The 16,756-nt window shown below is 56.7% G+C and overlaps 1 protein-coding gene across 2 annotated transcripts; it reads left to right on the top strand.

Moving 5' to 3' along the window:
* The first annotated feature begins 395 nt into the window (after positions 1 to 395).
* BCAT2 (branched chain amino acid transaminase 2) lies at positions 396 to 13,039 on the top strand. Of its 2 annotated transcripts, none has more exons than XM_004619731.3 (11): positions 396 to 482; positions 3,893 to 3,967; positions 4,191 to 4,394; positions 7,461 to 7,571; positions 7,655 to 7,774; positions 7,859 to 8,022; positions 9,848 to 9,990; positions 10,072 to 10,157; positions 10,250 to 10,390; positions 10,462 to 10,536; positions 11,192 to 13,039. In XM_004619731.3, exons 1-11 carry the CDS (start codon positions 459 to 461, stop codon positions 11,228 to 11,230), a joined length of 1,182 nt encoding a protein of 393 aa, XP_004619788.2. In that variant the 5' UTR covers positions 396 to 458; the 3' UTR covers positions 11,231 to 13,039. The 2 variants fall into 2 exon arrangements, with proteins under 2 accessions (XP_004619788.2, XP_055002222.1); XM_055146247.1 differs by lacking the exon at positions 396 to 482 and adding an exon at positions 714 to 779.
* The last annotated feature ends 3,717 nt before the right edge of the window (positions 13,040 to 16,756 follow it).

The following is a 16,756-nucleotide window of genomic DNA, read 5'->3' as shown; positions in this document are numbered from 1 at the left end:
GCCCGGGGCAGGCTGCAAGCCCTCGCACGGTACGAGCCCTTCCCAGCCCTAAAGCGCATTCTGTGGGTTTGGGGGCCACACCCGGCGCGGTGCTCAGGGCTTAACTCCTGGCTCTGTGCTCCGGGATCACTCCTGGCGGGGCTCGGGGGACTCTATGGGGTGCTGGAGATCGAATCTGCCTCGGCTGCGTGCCAGGCAAGTGCCCTCGCCGTGGTGCTATCTCTGAAGCCTCCAAAGCGCCTTTTTGAATAGCGCCGCCTTGCGCGCCCCGGCAGAGGGTGTCGGGGAGGCCCGGGATGGGGGCTGGGGGGGGCACCCCCGCGGGGGCGCGCATGCGCGGCGCGCGCCCGGTAGCGGAGGGGGGGCTGGGCTCCCGCGGGAGGGGGCGTGAGCGGGCGGGGCCGGAACGTCTTTCTCTGGCAGCGGGCGGGAGGCGCCACTTCCCCGCCGCACCGGTCATGGCTGCAGCTGCTCGGGGCCAGGTGGGTTCGCCGCTCGGGGCCGCCGGCTCGGGAGTGCCCAGGGGAGGAGCATTTCCGGGAAGGCCACCCCCTCGGGGCGCCGCTGCTGCGGGGGCCTGCGGCGGGGCCCCACCAGCAGGACTGAGGTGGGGGGCCTGCGCGCCCGTGTGTGTTGGTGGGGAGGGGGGAGTCCCTCCTCGGAACCGAACCGGAGGTTTAACTGCCAGGGAGAAGAGAATAACGTATGGAGAGAGGATCGGTCGGGAGATGTGCCGGGAAACTGGTTGGCGGAGGAGACGGGGATGGGCGCAGCCCGGGGTGAGGCGTGGAGGATAAAGGGGGGGCACAGGCAGCTTTGTGGGGGATTCCCCGGGACGGAGGGGGCGGGGACGGGGCATCCGGAACCGTTGGAGATGAAGGTATAGAGTTCATATCTGGGGCCACTGGTCCTGTGTTTTGGGCGCTCAAGGTTAAGTGGATGTGAAACGTGTCTCCCCAGAGCCCCTGCTCGGAGGCTGTGAGCCCTCCCACCCCGTGCCGGGTGCTCACCGGCACCAGGCTAGATGCTCGGCCGAGAACCTCTTCCTGGTGCCGTGTGGAAGCCGAGTTCCTATAGAAGAGGGTTTTTCAGGGGTCCAGCTCCCCGGGGGCTTCATGCCACCCATCGCGGCTGCAGCCGCCCCTCCCCCCAATGGAGGGGGTTGGAAAGTCAGAGTTTGATGCTTTTGGGGTCTCAGGAACTGCTGGCCCCTGCCCCAGGCAATCTGGGCCTGGTGGTGACACTCAGGCCATGAGGGGACAGCCTGGGATTCTGGTGGGGAAGGCCTTGGGCACTGCCAGGGCAGTCCTTTTCTGGGTTGGAAAATCTTGGCACTTATGGGATGGGATGAGCCCTGAGCCCTCAGAGCTGGGTTTGGGGGGCTGAGCCTGGGCGGCATTTCTCTCCCTGGGGATTTTCTGAGCCAGGCCGTGTGGGTTTGTTTCTGATAGGAAGGACAGTACTCGACTGGGACAGAAACTCTGCTGGCTTTGGACAGTTGGCAGCCACAGGCCGTGTGGGAAGGCAGGTCTGGAAGGCGGTGGGGACAGTCCTGGGCTAGGATGAGCCCCAGGGGACACAGCCTCACGGGATGGGGGCGCAGCCCTGCCCTGATGACCTCCCTCCAATGCATAGTCTTCCTAACTGCTGCATCCCACCTCTTTGTGCCGTACCCCCCTCTACGCACCCCCACACCTCCCCACCCCAGCTCAACCGGTCACATTGTAGGAAGTTCCCTTTGGCAGGTGGGAGTCTGGGCATGGGGTGGGGTGGAGGGGAGACTTGGCCGAGGGCATTTTCCCTAGAGGGCAGACTGGGTTGCCCACATCTGCTGCCCAACACTTTCTCTGCCAGGGGGGCGTGGTCTTCTGCCTTCCCTGAGCCCTGGCGGGTGTCCCCCTGCGTCCTGGAGACGTTTCCTCTAGGTGCGAGCTGGCAGTGCCCCATGGCTCAGCCTCTCGAGTGCCACTGCGACTCCCTCTCAGCCCGTCTGCTTCCTTCCCCCCCCCCCGCCCGCCCGTCCCCTCTCTCCTCACACTTGGCCTCCTCTCTATCTTGTTTTTTCCTCTCTGTGTTTGTTTTGGGGCCACACCTGGCAATGCTCGGGGATCATTCCTGGTGGGACTTGGGAGACCCTCTGGGATGCTGGGGATCGAACTTGGGTCAGCTGCAGGCAAGGCAAGCACCTGGCCCGCTGTCCTGTTGTTCTGGTCTCATCTCTCTCTGGGGTTTTTCCAGGTTTCACTTTGACTAAGTTGGTCTCCCGCCCCCCCTCCCATTTTTCCTTTTAAATAGATCTTTATCTATTTTGGCCTTGACTTCACTTCTGTTTCCAAGTCTTTGTTCTTTAGTTTGTTTTTGGGGCCATGCCTGGTAGTGCCGGGGTGGGGTACTTCTGGGGGTGCTTCTCCCTACCCAGTGCTGATAGCTGTAGTGCTGGGGGCCAGGGCTTCCACAGCCAAGTACTCACAGCAGCACTTTGAACTCTTTCCCTGGGCCCTAGTTTTACTTTTGGTTTTATTTGAGGGTCACACCTGGCTGTGTCAGGGGGGACTCCCCACTTGGTGTTTCTGGTAGAACTCAAGGGACTGTGAGGGTGAGATGGTACAGATAGTCCAGTAAGGCGCTTGCCTCGCATGTGGCCAACCCAGGTTTGATTCCCGGCGCCCTGCCAGGGGTGATCCCAGAACTTAGAACAAGAGCGAGCCTCCCCTCCCCCACCCCATTTTTGGGTCCCACCAGCCCAGCACTCTGGAATTACTCCTGGTGGACCATATGGGATGCCGGGGATCCATCCTGGGTTTGCTGTGTGCAAGGCAAACGCCCTCCCGGCTGTACTGCCTGTCCGTCTCCCAAGAGTAAGCCCTGAGCATGGCCAGGTTACCCCCCAAAAAAAACAAAGGTGCTGGGCATTGAAGCTTGCGCTCAGCCCTTCGGCAGTCTCCCCAGTGAAGTATCTCATTCTTGCCCATTCTTGTGTTACTCATTGTTTTTTCATTCTGGCTTCCTCTCGGGGCCTTCTCCTGCCAGCTGCTGACTGTCGGCGTCCTGTGTTCTACCCCACTGTGGCTGTCCCATACTACCCTCCTGGCCAGAGGGTGGCGGCGGGCGCATGCTGGTCACACACCGCCACCTAGAGGCCATGTCCTAGAATCACACCGTGGATCTGCGCCACCCAGAGCCAGCCCAGACTCTGTCCCCTGCGGCCCCCTCCACCAGTGACTCACCTTCTAAGCCGTGCGGGAGGCCTTCTGCACTCTCGAGGCTGATAGCAGCACACAGGGGGCCCTGGATGCCTGGGGCCGCCACCCTCGGCGCCGAGAACCCGGCCAGCTGCTGCGGGTTCAGCAGTGGGGAGCCTGGGCCGTGAAGTTGCCCCTGGGAAGTGAAGGGAACTGTAATTTCTGCTGCCCGAGTGGGGCTGAAAGAACTCGAACTTGATTTCCTGGGTCTGAGGGAGGAGGGGCTGGGGGTCTGGATCCTGGGTCTGAGGGAGGAGGGGCTGGGGCCTGGAACCCCCGGGGTCTGAAGGAGGGACAGGGGGCCTAGACCCCAAGTCTGAGGGAGGAGGGGGAAGCAGGTCTTTCCTCTTGTTGGGATCTGGGTCGCGGGCCTCCCCTTACCTACCTGCACCACTGCACCGTCCACACCGTCCTCTGCTTTCTGAGCTCAGGCGTGGAGACCAAAGTTCCCTGGGGGCGGGCGCCTGCATCTGCCGGTGCCTGCCGGGAGGAGGGGCGGGAGCTACTCCACCTCCCTCCCCAAGGCCTCTGCTTCTGCTCCTGACTGGCTGGTGCCCACCCCCACCCCCATCCCTAGGGAGCGAGGCCAGAGGGTGGGGGCCGGGTTCTCCCCTCCTCACTGCTTTTCTCGCCTCTGTCCCTACCTTCAGATTTGGGCCCAGAAACTTCTCCCGGTCCCTTGGCTTCTGCGCAGCCCCAGAAGATATGCCTCCTCCAACTTCAAGGTGAAGGGAGGTCAGAGGGTTCCAGAGCAGGGAGGGTCTGAGGGAGGAGGCCTCTGGGCCTGGGACTCCGTCTGGGAGGGGAGGTGAAAGTAGGTGGCCTGGTAGGGGGCGGGAGGCCATGGAAAGAGATGGCTCTCGGCGCCGGGGTTCCCGGGAGTTGTAGTTTTCCCCTCGGGAGCTCCTGGCCTGATCCCGAGACACCAGCATCCCTTGTGTTTCCCAGGCTGCGGACCTGCAGCTGGAACTGACCAAGACCCCCCAGCAGAAGCCGACAACAAGCGAGGGCCTGGTCTTTGGGAAGACGTTCACCGACCACATGCTGATGGTGGAATGGAATGCAGAGAAGGGCTGGACCCGGCCCCGCATCCAGCCCTTCCAGAACCTCTCACTGCACCCAGCCTGCTCTGCGCTCCACTATTCCCTGCAGGTGCCCCCTCTGCCCCCCGGCCCTGGCTGGGCCCCCTACCTGCTTCCTTTCACCTGCCCTGTCTGTGTTTGCTCTTGCCCCAGCCTACACAATCAACCTCTGGCGGGTGCCGTATCCCGGATCCTGTGGGGACGCCCTTTCTCTTGAAGGCCTTCCTCCATGGGGCTGGGGCACAGCTGCATGTCCGGTCGCTGGGCTCGATCTCTGCCCATCTGCTCCCCCAAAAGTCACTGGAAAAGTGAGGGCCAGAGCAATAGTACAGCAGGAAGGGCATTTGCCTTGCACATGGCAGACCCAGTTCGATCCCTAGCACCCCATATGGTCCCCGAGCCTCACCAGGAGTGATCCCTGAATGCAGAGCCACCTGAGCACAGCCTGCTGTGACCTCAAAACAGAACTAAAAAGACAACTATTCTGGAGAAACTGGGAATTATATATATATATATATATATATATATATATATATATATATATATGTATGTGTGTGTGTATATATATATGTATATATATATATATATATATATTTTTTTTTTGCTTTTTGGCTCACACCCGGTGATGCTCAGGGGTTACTCCTGGTTCATGCAGTCAGGAATGAACTCCTGGAGGTGCTCAGGGGACCATATGGGATGCTGGGAATTGAACCCGGGTCAGCCGCATGCAAGGCAAATGCCCCACCTACTGTGCTATCGCTCCAGCCCCATATATATATATACAAATATTTTTTTTTCTGCTTTTTGGGTCACACCCTGTGATGCACAGGGGTTACTCCTGGCTCTGCGCTAAGGAATTACTCCTGGCGGTGCTCGGGGGACCCTATGGAATGCTGGGAATCGAACCCAGGTCAGCTGTGTGGAAGGCAAATGCCCTTCCTGCTGTGATAGAGCTCCAGCCTCTGATATTCTAAATATGACAAACCACAGGTGCCAGAAAAGGCAACATCATTTTCGAGCATGAAACTAAAATGTGCAAGGATGAGGATTTCCATCCCAGTCACCTCTGGCTTTTCTAGAACAATTGATTTCCACGAATGCTCAGCCCAAGCCAGCAGGACCTGTAGCATAAGAGTCAAGTTGGTGGGGCCGGAGCAATAGCACAGCGGGTAGGGCGTTTGCCTTGCACGCGGCCGACCCGGGTTCGATCCTCGGCATCCCATATGGTCCCCCAAACACCGCCAGGAGTAATTCCTGAGTGCAAAGCCAGGAGTAACCCCTGAGCATCGCTGGGTGTGACCCAAAAAGCAAAAAGAAAAAAAAAAGAGTCAACTTGGGTTTTTTTTTTTTTTTTTTGCCTTTTTGGGTTACACCTGGAGATGCAGAGCAGGGGTTACTCCTGTACTCCTGGTTCTGCACTCAGGAATTACTCCTGGCAGTGCTCAGGGGACCATATGGGATGCTGGGAATCGAACCCAGTTGGCTGTGTGCGAGGCAAACTCCCTACCCGCTGTGCTGTTGCTCCAACCCAAGAGTCAAGTTGTTTGCCTGCACTGGCTGACCAGAGTTTGATCCTCTGCACTGCCAACGGTCACCCAGCACCACCAGGTGTGGGACCCAAAAACAGAAATCAGCCTAGCAAAGGGACAGTTCACAGAGAAGGAAGCACAGCTGGCCGCATGCAGATCAGGGGACGGGCGCTTCCTTCAGAACCTGAGCAATGCAAACTAGAATTACTTGTCAGGGTCCTGAGCATTAACAGTGGGGAGGGTGTCTGCCTTGCAGGCCAACCCAGGTTCGATTCCCAGCACCCCAGATGGTCTCCTTGAGCACCGCCAGGAGGGATTCCTGAGTTCAGAGCCAGGAGTCAGCCCTGAGTATTGCTGGGCATGGCCGCCCCCCTCCCCCCAAAAAAAAATCACCTCTTAGAAAACTAGCAGATAAAAACCTTTGACAAGGGCAGCCGAGTCCAGAAATCAAGCCTGGTGCACCCATGAGCAGACTGACCGAGCCTGCGCAGGGACGCTGTGGCAATCCCCGACACCGGATGATGGCATCCCTGCGCCCACACTGCACCATCACACCCGCGTGGGGGGGGTCTGCCCCTACCCCCTGGGCTGCTCCTTGGGTGGGGCCCACTCGCCTACGCACTCTCCACCACTGACGCCACCTTGACGCATGGCGATAGGCACTCGGCTCTCTGACCTAGCTGTTGCAGAACCGGTGTAGGAGACTCCTGGCCCGGAGGGGGCATGTGTTAGGAGGCTGGCACTCACACCGGGGTGTGGCAGCCCAGCTGGGAGCAGCCTAAGTGTCCCGCTCCAGGGGTCACTGGCTGCCCGAGGCTGTGCAGGTGCACGCCCTGAGCACAGCTGAGAGCTCAGTGGGTCAGAGGCTGAGTCGGTCGGTCTGTCTGTCTCCCCCTTCCCCCTCCCTCCCGCCCCTGTCCAATCTGTCCAATCTCTTTCTCTGTCCAATATCTCTCTCTCTCTCTCTCTCTCTCTCTCTCTCTCTCTCTCTCTCTCTCTCTCTCTCTCTCTCTCACTCACCCGCTGTCCAATCTCTCTGGCTTGAACCACACCCGTTGGTGCCCAGGGCATACTCTTGGCTTGGTGCTCAGGGGTCACTCCTAGTGATGCTCAGGGGACCATATATATGGGTTGCTGGGGTTCAACTTCAGCGGCACTGAGAGGTTAGGCCCTGTTCCATTTCTCTGGCCTTTGTAGCTATATCATTTCAAGCTGTTTTCAGCGTTTTACAAAAACACTTTTAGCTTTTTGTTCATTTGCTAGGGGCCACACCTGATAGTACTGGGGTGGTTCCCTGCCCAGCGCTCTGCAGGTGTGAGGCCAGTTTTGATCCCAGACCTTGCACTGTCCCCCGAGCACCACTGGGAGCCCCGCTAGGTGTGCCCTATGACGCCCAAAAGAGCGAAAAACCAAAATAAAGCTTTCACCCCCACACTCCAGCCTGTTCCTGGGTTGCAGATCTAGTAGCCTGGAAAAGCCCAGCTGGGCGCCTCCCCAGCCTCTCCACCTGTTCCCACAACCCCGCTTCTGTGCACCCGTCTCACCCTCCCTGGCCCCCCCACTCCCCGCTGTCTGTGCGGGGGCTCAGGTGGTCTCTATCCCGGCAGCTCTTCGAGGGCATGAAGGCCTACAAGGGCCCAGACGGGAAGGTGCGCCTCTTCCGCCCCTGGCTCAACATGGACCGGATGCTGCGCTCCGCCCTGCGCCTGTGCCTGCCGGTGAGGGGTGAGGGAGTGAGGGCCGTGGGGGTGGGGCGGGGCCTCTGGACCCTGGGATCCCCTGACTCCGGGCGACCTTGCAGAGCTTCGACAAGGCCCAGCTGTTGGAGTGCATCCGGAGACTGGTGGAGGTGGACAAGGACTGGGTGCCAGACAGCGCGGGCACCAGCCTCTACGTGCGCCCTGTCCTGATCGGCAACGAGGTGGGCTAGGGGATGCGATGGGACCCCTACAAGGGGGAGTGGACCCTGATTCCCAGTCTCTGACACCCCCTGTGCCCTCGGCAGCCTTCGCTCGGTGTGAGCCACGCCTCCAGAGCCCTCCTGTACGTCATTCTCTGCCCGGTGGGCGCCTACTTCCCCGGAGACGCCTTGACTCCCGTGTCGCTCTTGGCGGACCCCACCTTCATCCGGGCCTGGGTGGGTGGGGTCGGCGACTGCAAACTGGGGGGGTAAGTGGCCCCGCCCATGGGCTTGAGCACGTGTCTGCATGCCAGCTGCCCATCCCAGTCATTTCACATGTTGGGGGACAGTGTGCTGCCAGAGACAGTTCAGGGAGGGTGGAGGTCAGTGGAAAAGCAGGTGGGCACACGGGAACCCCCAGAAATGAAGCTTCCACTGGGCTCTTTTGCACTTGCCTCATCCTAGAAGCTTCCCGAAGCCCAAGCTGGGCTGGTGCTCCCCGCCCCCCACCCATGTCTGCCATAGTCCCTGGCCAGGAAATATGACACTAGGGGCATGAGCACAGCAAGAGGGCAGGGGCTGGTACTGACTGGGAATAGGGGGGCTGTATGGGCCTTCTGGGGCTTCACTCCCATCGTTTGAGTGCACACAGTAAAGTCTGGAAGACAAGACCCTTCTCAGTAAAGGTAGGGACACAGAGCAGGGGGTTTGGGCCTTGTACCCCAGGGGTCCTGAACCATGGGAGTCCCAACATCAGGGTGCTCTTTTTTTTTTTTTTTTTTTTTGGTTTTTGGGTCACACCCGGCAATGCACAGGGGTTACTCCTGGCTCTTCACTCAGGAATTACCCCTGGTGGTGCTCAGGGGACCATATGGGATGCTGGGATTTGAACCAGGGTCGGCCGCGTGCAAGGCAAACGCCCTACGCGCTGTGCTATCGCTCCAGCCCCCAGGGTGGTCATTAACGAATGCAAACAGACTGTTTATGGGAGTGGGTCACACCCTGTCTGAGTCTGTAGGGAAGAAGACATTTCCCGGTGTAAGATTTCTCAGCCTCAGAAATATATACATTTAGGGGCCATAGTGATAGTGTTTGTCCTGCACACAGCCAACCCGAGTTCAACCCCTAGCATCCCATATGGTCCTGAGTCTAGCAGGAGTGATCCCCAAGTGCAGAGCAAGCATCCCTGCATGTGGCCCAGAAACAAAAACATTTATTTGAGGGTGGTGGAACCTCACACATGAGTTATTTCTTATCTTGTCGGGGGGCTGGGAGGGGGGCAGAGTCGGGGATTTTTCATAGAAGGACATTTGTCGGGGTTCACAAGTCACAGGCCAGTCTGATCCCAGCCTGAGGGTGAGGGGGTGCTGGAAGGCTGGAGTGCCCTTGAGTGGGGGGACGAAATCAGCTCTGGGTGGGAAAGTGTTGGGGACTGGAGTGACTAGGTGGGGCTCTTACCTTGCATATGGCTGACCAGGTCCAGTCCCCACAGTCCCCAGCACCCCACATGGTCCCCCCCAAGCCCCACCAGGATTGATGCCTGAGCACAGAGCCAGAAATAAGCCCCGAGCACTGCAGGGTGGTTCCCAGAAACCAACAACAACAAAAAGAACAGGGTTGGGGGCTGGAGCAATAGCACAGTGGGTAGGGCGTTTGCCTTGCACGCAGCTGACCCGGGTTCGATCCCCAGCATCCCACATGGTCCCCCGAGCACTGCCAGGAGTAATTCTGAGTGTAGAGCCAGGAGTAACCCCTGCGCATCGCCACGTGTGACCCAAAAAGCAGAAAGAAAAAAAAAAAGGGTTGGGGGCATCCAGAAATCAGGGAGGCATTCCACTTCCGGTGGGGATGGCTGGAACCCAGGCTGAGAGGGGAAAGGGTTCCTGCAAAGGTGACCTCAACTGTGGGGGTGTGGTCAGGGGTGCTGGGTGAGGAAAGGGGTGCCCTTCTGACCTGGGGAGAGGTTGGGAAGGGCCCATGGCCCACCCGAGAAAGGCCCAGCTTCTAGCTAGGGATTTGCTGGGGGTGGGGGGGCGCACAGGTGGGAGCCAGAGGAGGGACTGGCCCGGTGACCAGGTGGCCGCTGTCCCTCAGGAACTACGGGCCCACGGTATTCGTGCAGCATGAAGCCAAGAGGAAGGGCTGCGAGCAGGTCCTGTGGCTGTTTGGGCCTGACCACGAGCTCACCGAGGTGGGCACCATGAACATCTTTGTCTACTGGACCTACGAGGATGGGGGTAAGCCCCCCAGCCCAGCCTGGCGCAGGGGGTGGGAAGCATAAGAGGACGGGAGGTAACCACTATCCCCTATCCCTCTAGTTCTGGAATTGGTGACGCCCCCGCTGGACGGCGTCATACTTCCCGGAGTCGTCAGGCAGAGTCTGCTGGACCTGGCGCAGTCCTGGGTGAGGCCCCTGTCCCCGTGCACAGCCCTTCCCTCGGGGCGTCGCAGCGGGGGACCCCCCCTCACGGGTGCCTGAAATCCCCCGGGCTGCAGGGAGATTTCCGGGTGGCCGAGCGGAAGATCACCATGAAGGAGCTGACGCGGGCGCTGAAAGAGGGTCGGGTGCGGGAAGTCTTCGGTTCAGGCACCGCCTGCCAGGTCTGCCCGGTGCACCAAATCCTGTACCAAGGCCAGGTGAGGAGGCGGCGCGGAGGGAGATGGGGAGCAGGGAGGGGGCGGCCCTCATGGCGCGCCTTCTTCCTCAGAACCTGCACATTCCCACCATGGAAAACGGCCCCGAGCTCATCCACCGCTTCCTGAAGGAGCTGAAGGCCATCCAGGTGGGCGTCCTGGCCGGGGCACGGGGCTGAGGGGCGTTCACTCTAGTGAGGGGGCTAGTGGTGAGATCCCTAAGACTCAGCCCTGTGGCTCCTCCCATTCACGGCACCGCCCCTTCCGCCTTTTCCTCCCAATCATAGACTGCACTATTCCATAGGCTCCTCCCACTCGTAGGTCCCACCCATTCCCGTAGGCCCCGCCCTTAGACTCCGCCCCGGGCCCAGCGAACCCTCCTTGAATCTCTGCCCCTCGTGCGTCTCCTTCCTGGGGAAACTCAGTGAAGAACTTGTGTTTTTGTGAGGCCCCAGGTCCGCTCAGCCCCCTACACAAATCTAAGCGCCTGTTCTCTGCGCTGATTGCTTGGCTTGAGGAGTCCCCTTCTCCTGAGGACTTTTAAGAACCCCTCTGGCCATAGTAAGACGCCCCATGGATCTGCTGGAGTCCGGGCCGCATCTCTCAGGTCTGAGAAATTCTGCCAGTCTCATCCAGGCCACTCTTCTCCCGCACCCCATGGTCGTGCACAGGCTTCCGGGAAGAGGACTACATTTCCCATAGGAGCTTGAGGCACGATGCCTAAAGCACTCATCTGGGGGCACCGCGGGGCTTGCTGGGAGTTGCAGTCTAGATTCCCGCTCAGCCTCTGCCTCTCGTCCCCAGAACGGAACCAAAGCACAAGAGTGGATGTTGCAAGTGTGATGCTGCAGTCTGTGCCCCGACCAGCCGTCGGACCCATCAGCCCGTAGCCCTAGTCCCTGCTGGACCCTCGTCTTCATACCAAGGACTCACCCCAAGTGCAATAAGACTGAAGGCCTGGGGCCGGGGCGCCCGGGTCTCTGGGCCCCACGGGGTCACTTATACTCCCAAAGCCATAAGGGCCAGACCCAGGCGTCTTGGCCCCAAGCCCCATCTCTCAGGCCTGGGGATCTGGATCCCCGAAGCTCCGTTTGGGGGGTCAAGAATGCACTTTGACCCCGAACTCCACCTCCGTTTCCAGGCTGGATCTGCCAGCAGTGCCATTGATAGATTTTTTTTTTTCTCTCTTCTTGCTGCGGTTTTGAAATAAAATGCCAAAGAACAAGACATTCGCTGCCATCTCAGGGGCACCCCTCGGGACGCCCAGGCATCACCATCCTTGGCCTATTTCTTTTCCCAAACCAGCAGAGCCAGCCCCCAGCGTCCTGGTTTATCCTGGATATTCTGGCGATATCCTCGCCACTCACGTGCTGAGCGTAGCTTCTCCTGGCACCCCCAGACATCTCCCCCCTTCCCTGCCTAGGGGACACCTACCTTCCGTCAGTCACTGAACCTCACTTCTGTCCCCCAAATCCACGGAAGCCCCCGGAGCCCTGCCCTGGTCCTCACTCTGGCTGATCTCCCTGTCCTGTAACCCTCCAGGGAAGGCCCCCAAGGGGTCAGTGGTCATCCTCAGCTTTACCTGTCCAGAGTTTTCCAGCCCACACAGCTGGAGCAACAGAGAGGGCCCTGGCGGAGTCCCTGAGGGGTGAAGAGCAAGTGTAAGACTTGGCCCTGTTGGTCTCTGACCCCGGCTTGTACTTCAGTGCCAGTAGGAGGCGGTGCTGCTCAGGCCTGCTGTGCCAGGAGCCTCACCCAGGGTTCTCCAGAGCCGGTGCCAGGGGCTGAACTGGGGTCCGCAGCAGGAAAGCACCTTATCTGGTTATCTGGTGTCAGACCAACAGGTGCAGCTTTTTTTTTCTGACCCTGTGGGACTGTGGGGCTCGTAGGGGGCCCGTCCTGTGGTCAGGGCTCAGCATTCTGGTTTGTTGGGGCAACAGCTGACCCTTGCCACATCTTCTCCTTCTCAGTTTCCTTTTGTCAGTGATTGCTCAAGGGACAGTCTTGGGCCAAGGGGATGCAAGGGGAAAGTGCCTGGAGGCCTCTGGGGAATCTCTTGATGAAGGAACTCAGGTAAAGCGGCGTGTGGCTCAGTGGTATCTATGTATGAGGTCCTGGGTCCAGCTTAATCCCTGGCACTAGTACCATTTACATACAGAGGGGCTGCCATTTTTTTGTCATCTGTCTTTGGTAGTGATGAGCCAGATGAGTGATGGGCGGAGCAGCTGCAGTCATTTCGTGCCCATGAGGAGTGCCCACATGCAGCATAGCTCTCTGCATTCTCCATTCAGGAAACATATTTAATTATTTTTCCAGATTCTGTACTTAGAAGTTACTCCTGGCAGTGCTCGGGGAATCATATGGGGTGCCAGGGATCAAACCCAGGTGCAAGGCAAATGCCTTACCTACTGTACTATTGCTCCAACACTGAAGTCACTTAAAAAAAATTGTCACTTCGATTCTAAGATTACAGTATATTTTATGGTTTTGATATGCAATATTGTATCTTCATCACATGGAAATGCCCTTATGCCCTCTACCACTGTCCTTTGTCACTTCTAGTCCTCTTCCACCTCATCTCCCACAACTTGGTAATCTCAATTCCGCAACCAAAGTCCAACAAAGGGTTTGTCATTAAATTGTATCTATTTCCTTGGTTTGTCTCTGTTTCACTAGTAAGTGCAATCATAAGTCTGATTTTCTTTCTTTTTTTTTTTTTTGCGGTGGGGGGGTCCCACCTGGTGATGCACAGGGATTACTCCTTACTCTGCACTCAGGAATTACATCTGGTGGTGCTCAGGGCACCATATGGTATGCCGGGAATCAAACCCAGGTAGGCTGCGTGCAAGGCAAACGCCCTACCCGCTGTGCTATTGCTCCAGCCCCTGCAATCATAAGTCTGAATTTGTTCTCTCACTGACTCATCTGGGGCTTAACATGGTCTCCAATTCTATTCAAGTTGTAGCAAACTGTACGATTTTTATTTTCGCTTAGAGCTGAGTAATCCTGTGTGTATGTTTTTGTTTGGGTCACACTGGCGGTGCTCAGGGCTCAGTGATCACTCCTGGTGGTGCTTGGGGGACCATCTAGGGTGCTGGGGATTGGCCACATGCAAGGCAACTCCCTACCTGTTGCACTATCACTCTGGCCCTCCTTTGTGTCTGCTTAAAGCCAGCTTTGTGTTTGATTTCCATTATTTTTTAGTTGAATTTTGAATTTTTCTTGACTGACAGGCAGCCAAAGGCTTCTTTGCTACGTGGTTCATGCCCAGGGCAGTGCTGATTGAACTAGGGTGAGGCCTTGAATGTAGGATAGCATTGGGTTTGTCCTTTCAGCCTTGCCACAGGGAACTTAGTTTACCTTCGAGCAATGGCCTTTCTGTAAGGACACAGGAAGACAGTTATATTATGCTTTATAACTTGGGAGCCGATTGACTCCAATAATATTTACTCCCGGGCATCTGCTTTCTTGACTCAGTTGCCCTTAGTTCCTAGTACCCCAAAAGCAGGGTCCCGACGAGGGACAGAAGGGACCCAGGGCAAGCTGTGAGCTACCCTGGCATCGAAATGGGCCAGGCCAAAGTGCCACAATACTCAACTATAAGTTGAGAGCATGGTCATAGACAAATGCTGTCATGATCCAAAAGTAATGACGAGACTAGGACCCTGCTGGGGTTAGGAAGACTAAACTGGCCTGAGGACTGTGGTCTGGAATATATAGTGAATGTCTTCAGGAAGAACTAAACTTTAAGTTTAATATATCTCTTACTGTGCTCATACAGAATGACATTGCTAGAAATATTAGAAATAAATTTACTATATTTAAGTGGATTACTAGCTGAGGAAGAAGGAAAGCGACACACCCGTGTTTGGATCCCATCCTTGAGCTGATCTAGTAATCTGGAGTAATCTCCTTAGATGAGATTTTGTTAATCTCCTGGAGGAGTGGTCTTACCCCTCTTTGTTGATTTATTAATGTTCAACCCACCTTTGTGTTACTGCCCTATGTGATTGCTATATAAACCAAGACTGTAACAGAAGTAGGAAGAAGACACAGAAGTGAGGGAGAAGGCAAGACAGGAAGGCAAGCAGAGACAGAGAGAGGTCGGAAGAGACCAGAGGAGAGACTACAGAGACAGAGACAGAGATAGAGAGACAGAAGAGAGCACAGTGGCACACACACAGCAGAGCACAAGGAGGAGCCATCCCGATCCAGTCCATACACAGTGGCTTGAGAGCACCGAACTCGAGCAGTGAGAGGGAGAGAGAGAGAGAGAGAGAGAGAGAGAGAGTGCCGCCCCCAGACCCGTCAAACAACAACACACCAACAACACACATCACATCTCCCTCTCCCTTGCGCGCATCTTTGTAATTTTTTACAGGAACCAGTTGAGTTGCTGGACAAAACTGAGCTCTAAAGTACTCGAGGCTCGGGTTTGAATCCTGAGGGGAATGATCAGAGAAGAGGAAGTAACCTGATTATGAGATTAAAAACCAGCCTGAGGCCTTCCGAGAGGCTGAGATAAGCCCACCTCTCAAAGATCCGAGTGAACAGTATCTGAGATGAAACAGATAAATGTGGTTTTGCACAATGAAGTGACCCTTGGCGACTTGGTTTGCACTCAGCTGGGCTCTGAAGTCAAGGGTTGTTTCCGTCCAAGGCCTCCCCATTCAGAGATTTGCCAATTCAGAGATTCCCCATGAGAGGTAGGGCCAAAGAGATAGTACAGGGGCCCAGGTGCTTGCCATGCACATGACCAACCCTGATTAGATCGTGGCACCCCGAGCCCCACCAGGAGAGATCCTTGAGTGCAGAGCCAGGACTAAGCCCTGAGCACCACTGGGTATGGCCCGAAAGACAAATAGGTGAAAAACAAAATGAGTTATTTGAAAAGAAGCCTGGGGTGGGGCTCAACGGTGATACTTTTTTATTTTCTTTTTGGGTCACACCCAGTGATGCTTAGGGTTCAGGGGCTACTCCTGGCTCTGCACTCAGGAATTACTCCTGGCGGTGCTCGGGGGACCATGTGGGATGCTAGAAATCGAACCCGGGTCGGCCGAGTGCAAGGCAAACGCCCTACCCGCTGTGCTATTGCTCCAGCCCCTCAATGGTGGTACATCTGCAGCTCTAGTGGGAGGTCAGGAGTTTGATCCCCTGCACCATTCCACATGCCCCAGTTCAGCCCTGTGGCACTCCTCACAACCATTCCAGTGACGACAAAGGGAAGGGGGGGATGAAAAAGCAATGAAGAACAAGACAAAATTGAGCAAAAGGAGTCAGAGAGAGAGTACAGCAGGAGGGCACTTGCCTAGCATGCAGTCTACCCAGGTTCAATCCCTGGTTTCCTCTGAGCACTGCCAGGAGTGATTCCTGAGTGCTGAACCAGGAGTGACCCCCGAGCATCAGCTGGGTGTGGCCCCCCAAAAAACAAACAAGAGATATAGAGAGAAGGAAAACATAGTATTTGAGATGATAAAATTAAAACCAAAAAAAAAAACCTTAACTAAATAATCTGAGAGACAGGCAGAGAAACAGAGAAACAGAGACAGAGAAATGCTCACTGCGCCGGCGCAAGCTTTGCATGCAGGAGGCTGGGGTCCTCCAGTACCTGATCACCACCTGGAGCGACCCTGCCCTGACTGGTGTGGCCCGCAAAAAAAAATAAAGAAAAATTCAACGGAACAGCTCTAGTCCCCGTCTCTCCTGCCTAAAGCCGCAGCACCATCTAGTGGCTAGAGTTGGGATAAAGCCTTAAAAGCTGAAAAAGCAGGGAAATTGGTTTATGTTGAGTGAGAACTAGCACAACTTGGAGGGTCTCCAACGCGTGATTGGATAAGAATGATCACCATGAGAATTACAAACACCTTTGGAATAAGGCCAGAAAGTGCAGCGGGGAAAGAGCTTGTCTTGCACATGGCTGCCTCCAGTTTGAATCAGGTACCGCATATAATCCTCAGCACAGGTAGGCATGATCCCTGAGCACAGAGGCAGGAGTACTCCCTGAGTGCCGCTGTGTGTGGTCACAAAAAAAAAAAAAAGAAAGAAAGAGAAGAAAAACAAAACATCTGGAGGATACCTAACTGGTAAGTCGCACAGCTCTGTTTTCACTGATTGGATTTTCACTTCCCTCCTCCTCCTTCCCCTTCCTCCTCCTCCTTCTTCCTCCTCCCCCTCCTCCTCCTTCCCCTTCCTCCCCCTCCTTCCTTCCTCCCCCTCCTCCTCCTTCCCCTTCCTCCCCCTCCTTCCTTCCTCCCCCTCCCCCTCCCCATCCCCCTCCCCCTCCTCCTCCTCCTCCTCCTCCTCCTCCTCCTCCTCCTCCTCCTCCTTCTTCTTCTTCTTCTTCTTCTTCTTCTTCTTCTTCTTCTTCTT

Source organism: Sorex araneus, chromosome 8 (genome assembly GCF_027595985.1).
Source record: "Sorex araneus isolate mSorAra2 chromosome 8, mSorAra2.pri, whole genome shotgun sequence".
In the NCBI taxonomy this organism is placed as follows: domain Eukaryota; kingdom Metazoa; phylum Chordata; class Mammalia; order Eulipotyphla; family Soricidae; genus Sorex; species Sorex araneus.
The sequence above is the reverse complement of the archived record's forward strand: the minus strand, read 5'-3'. Positions and strand labels throughout refer to the sequence as shown.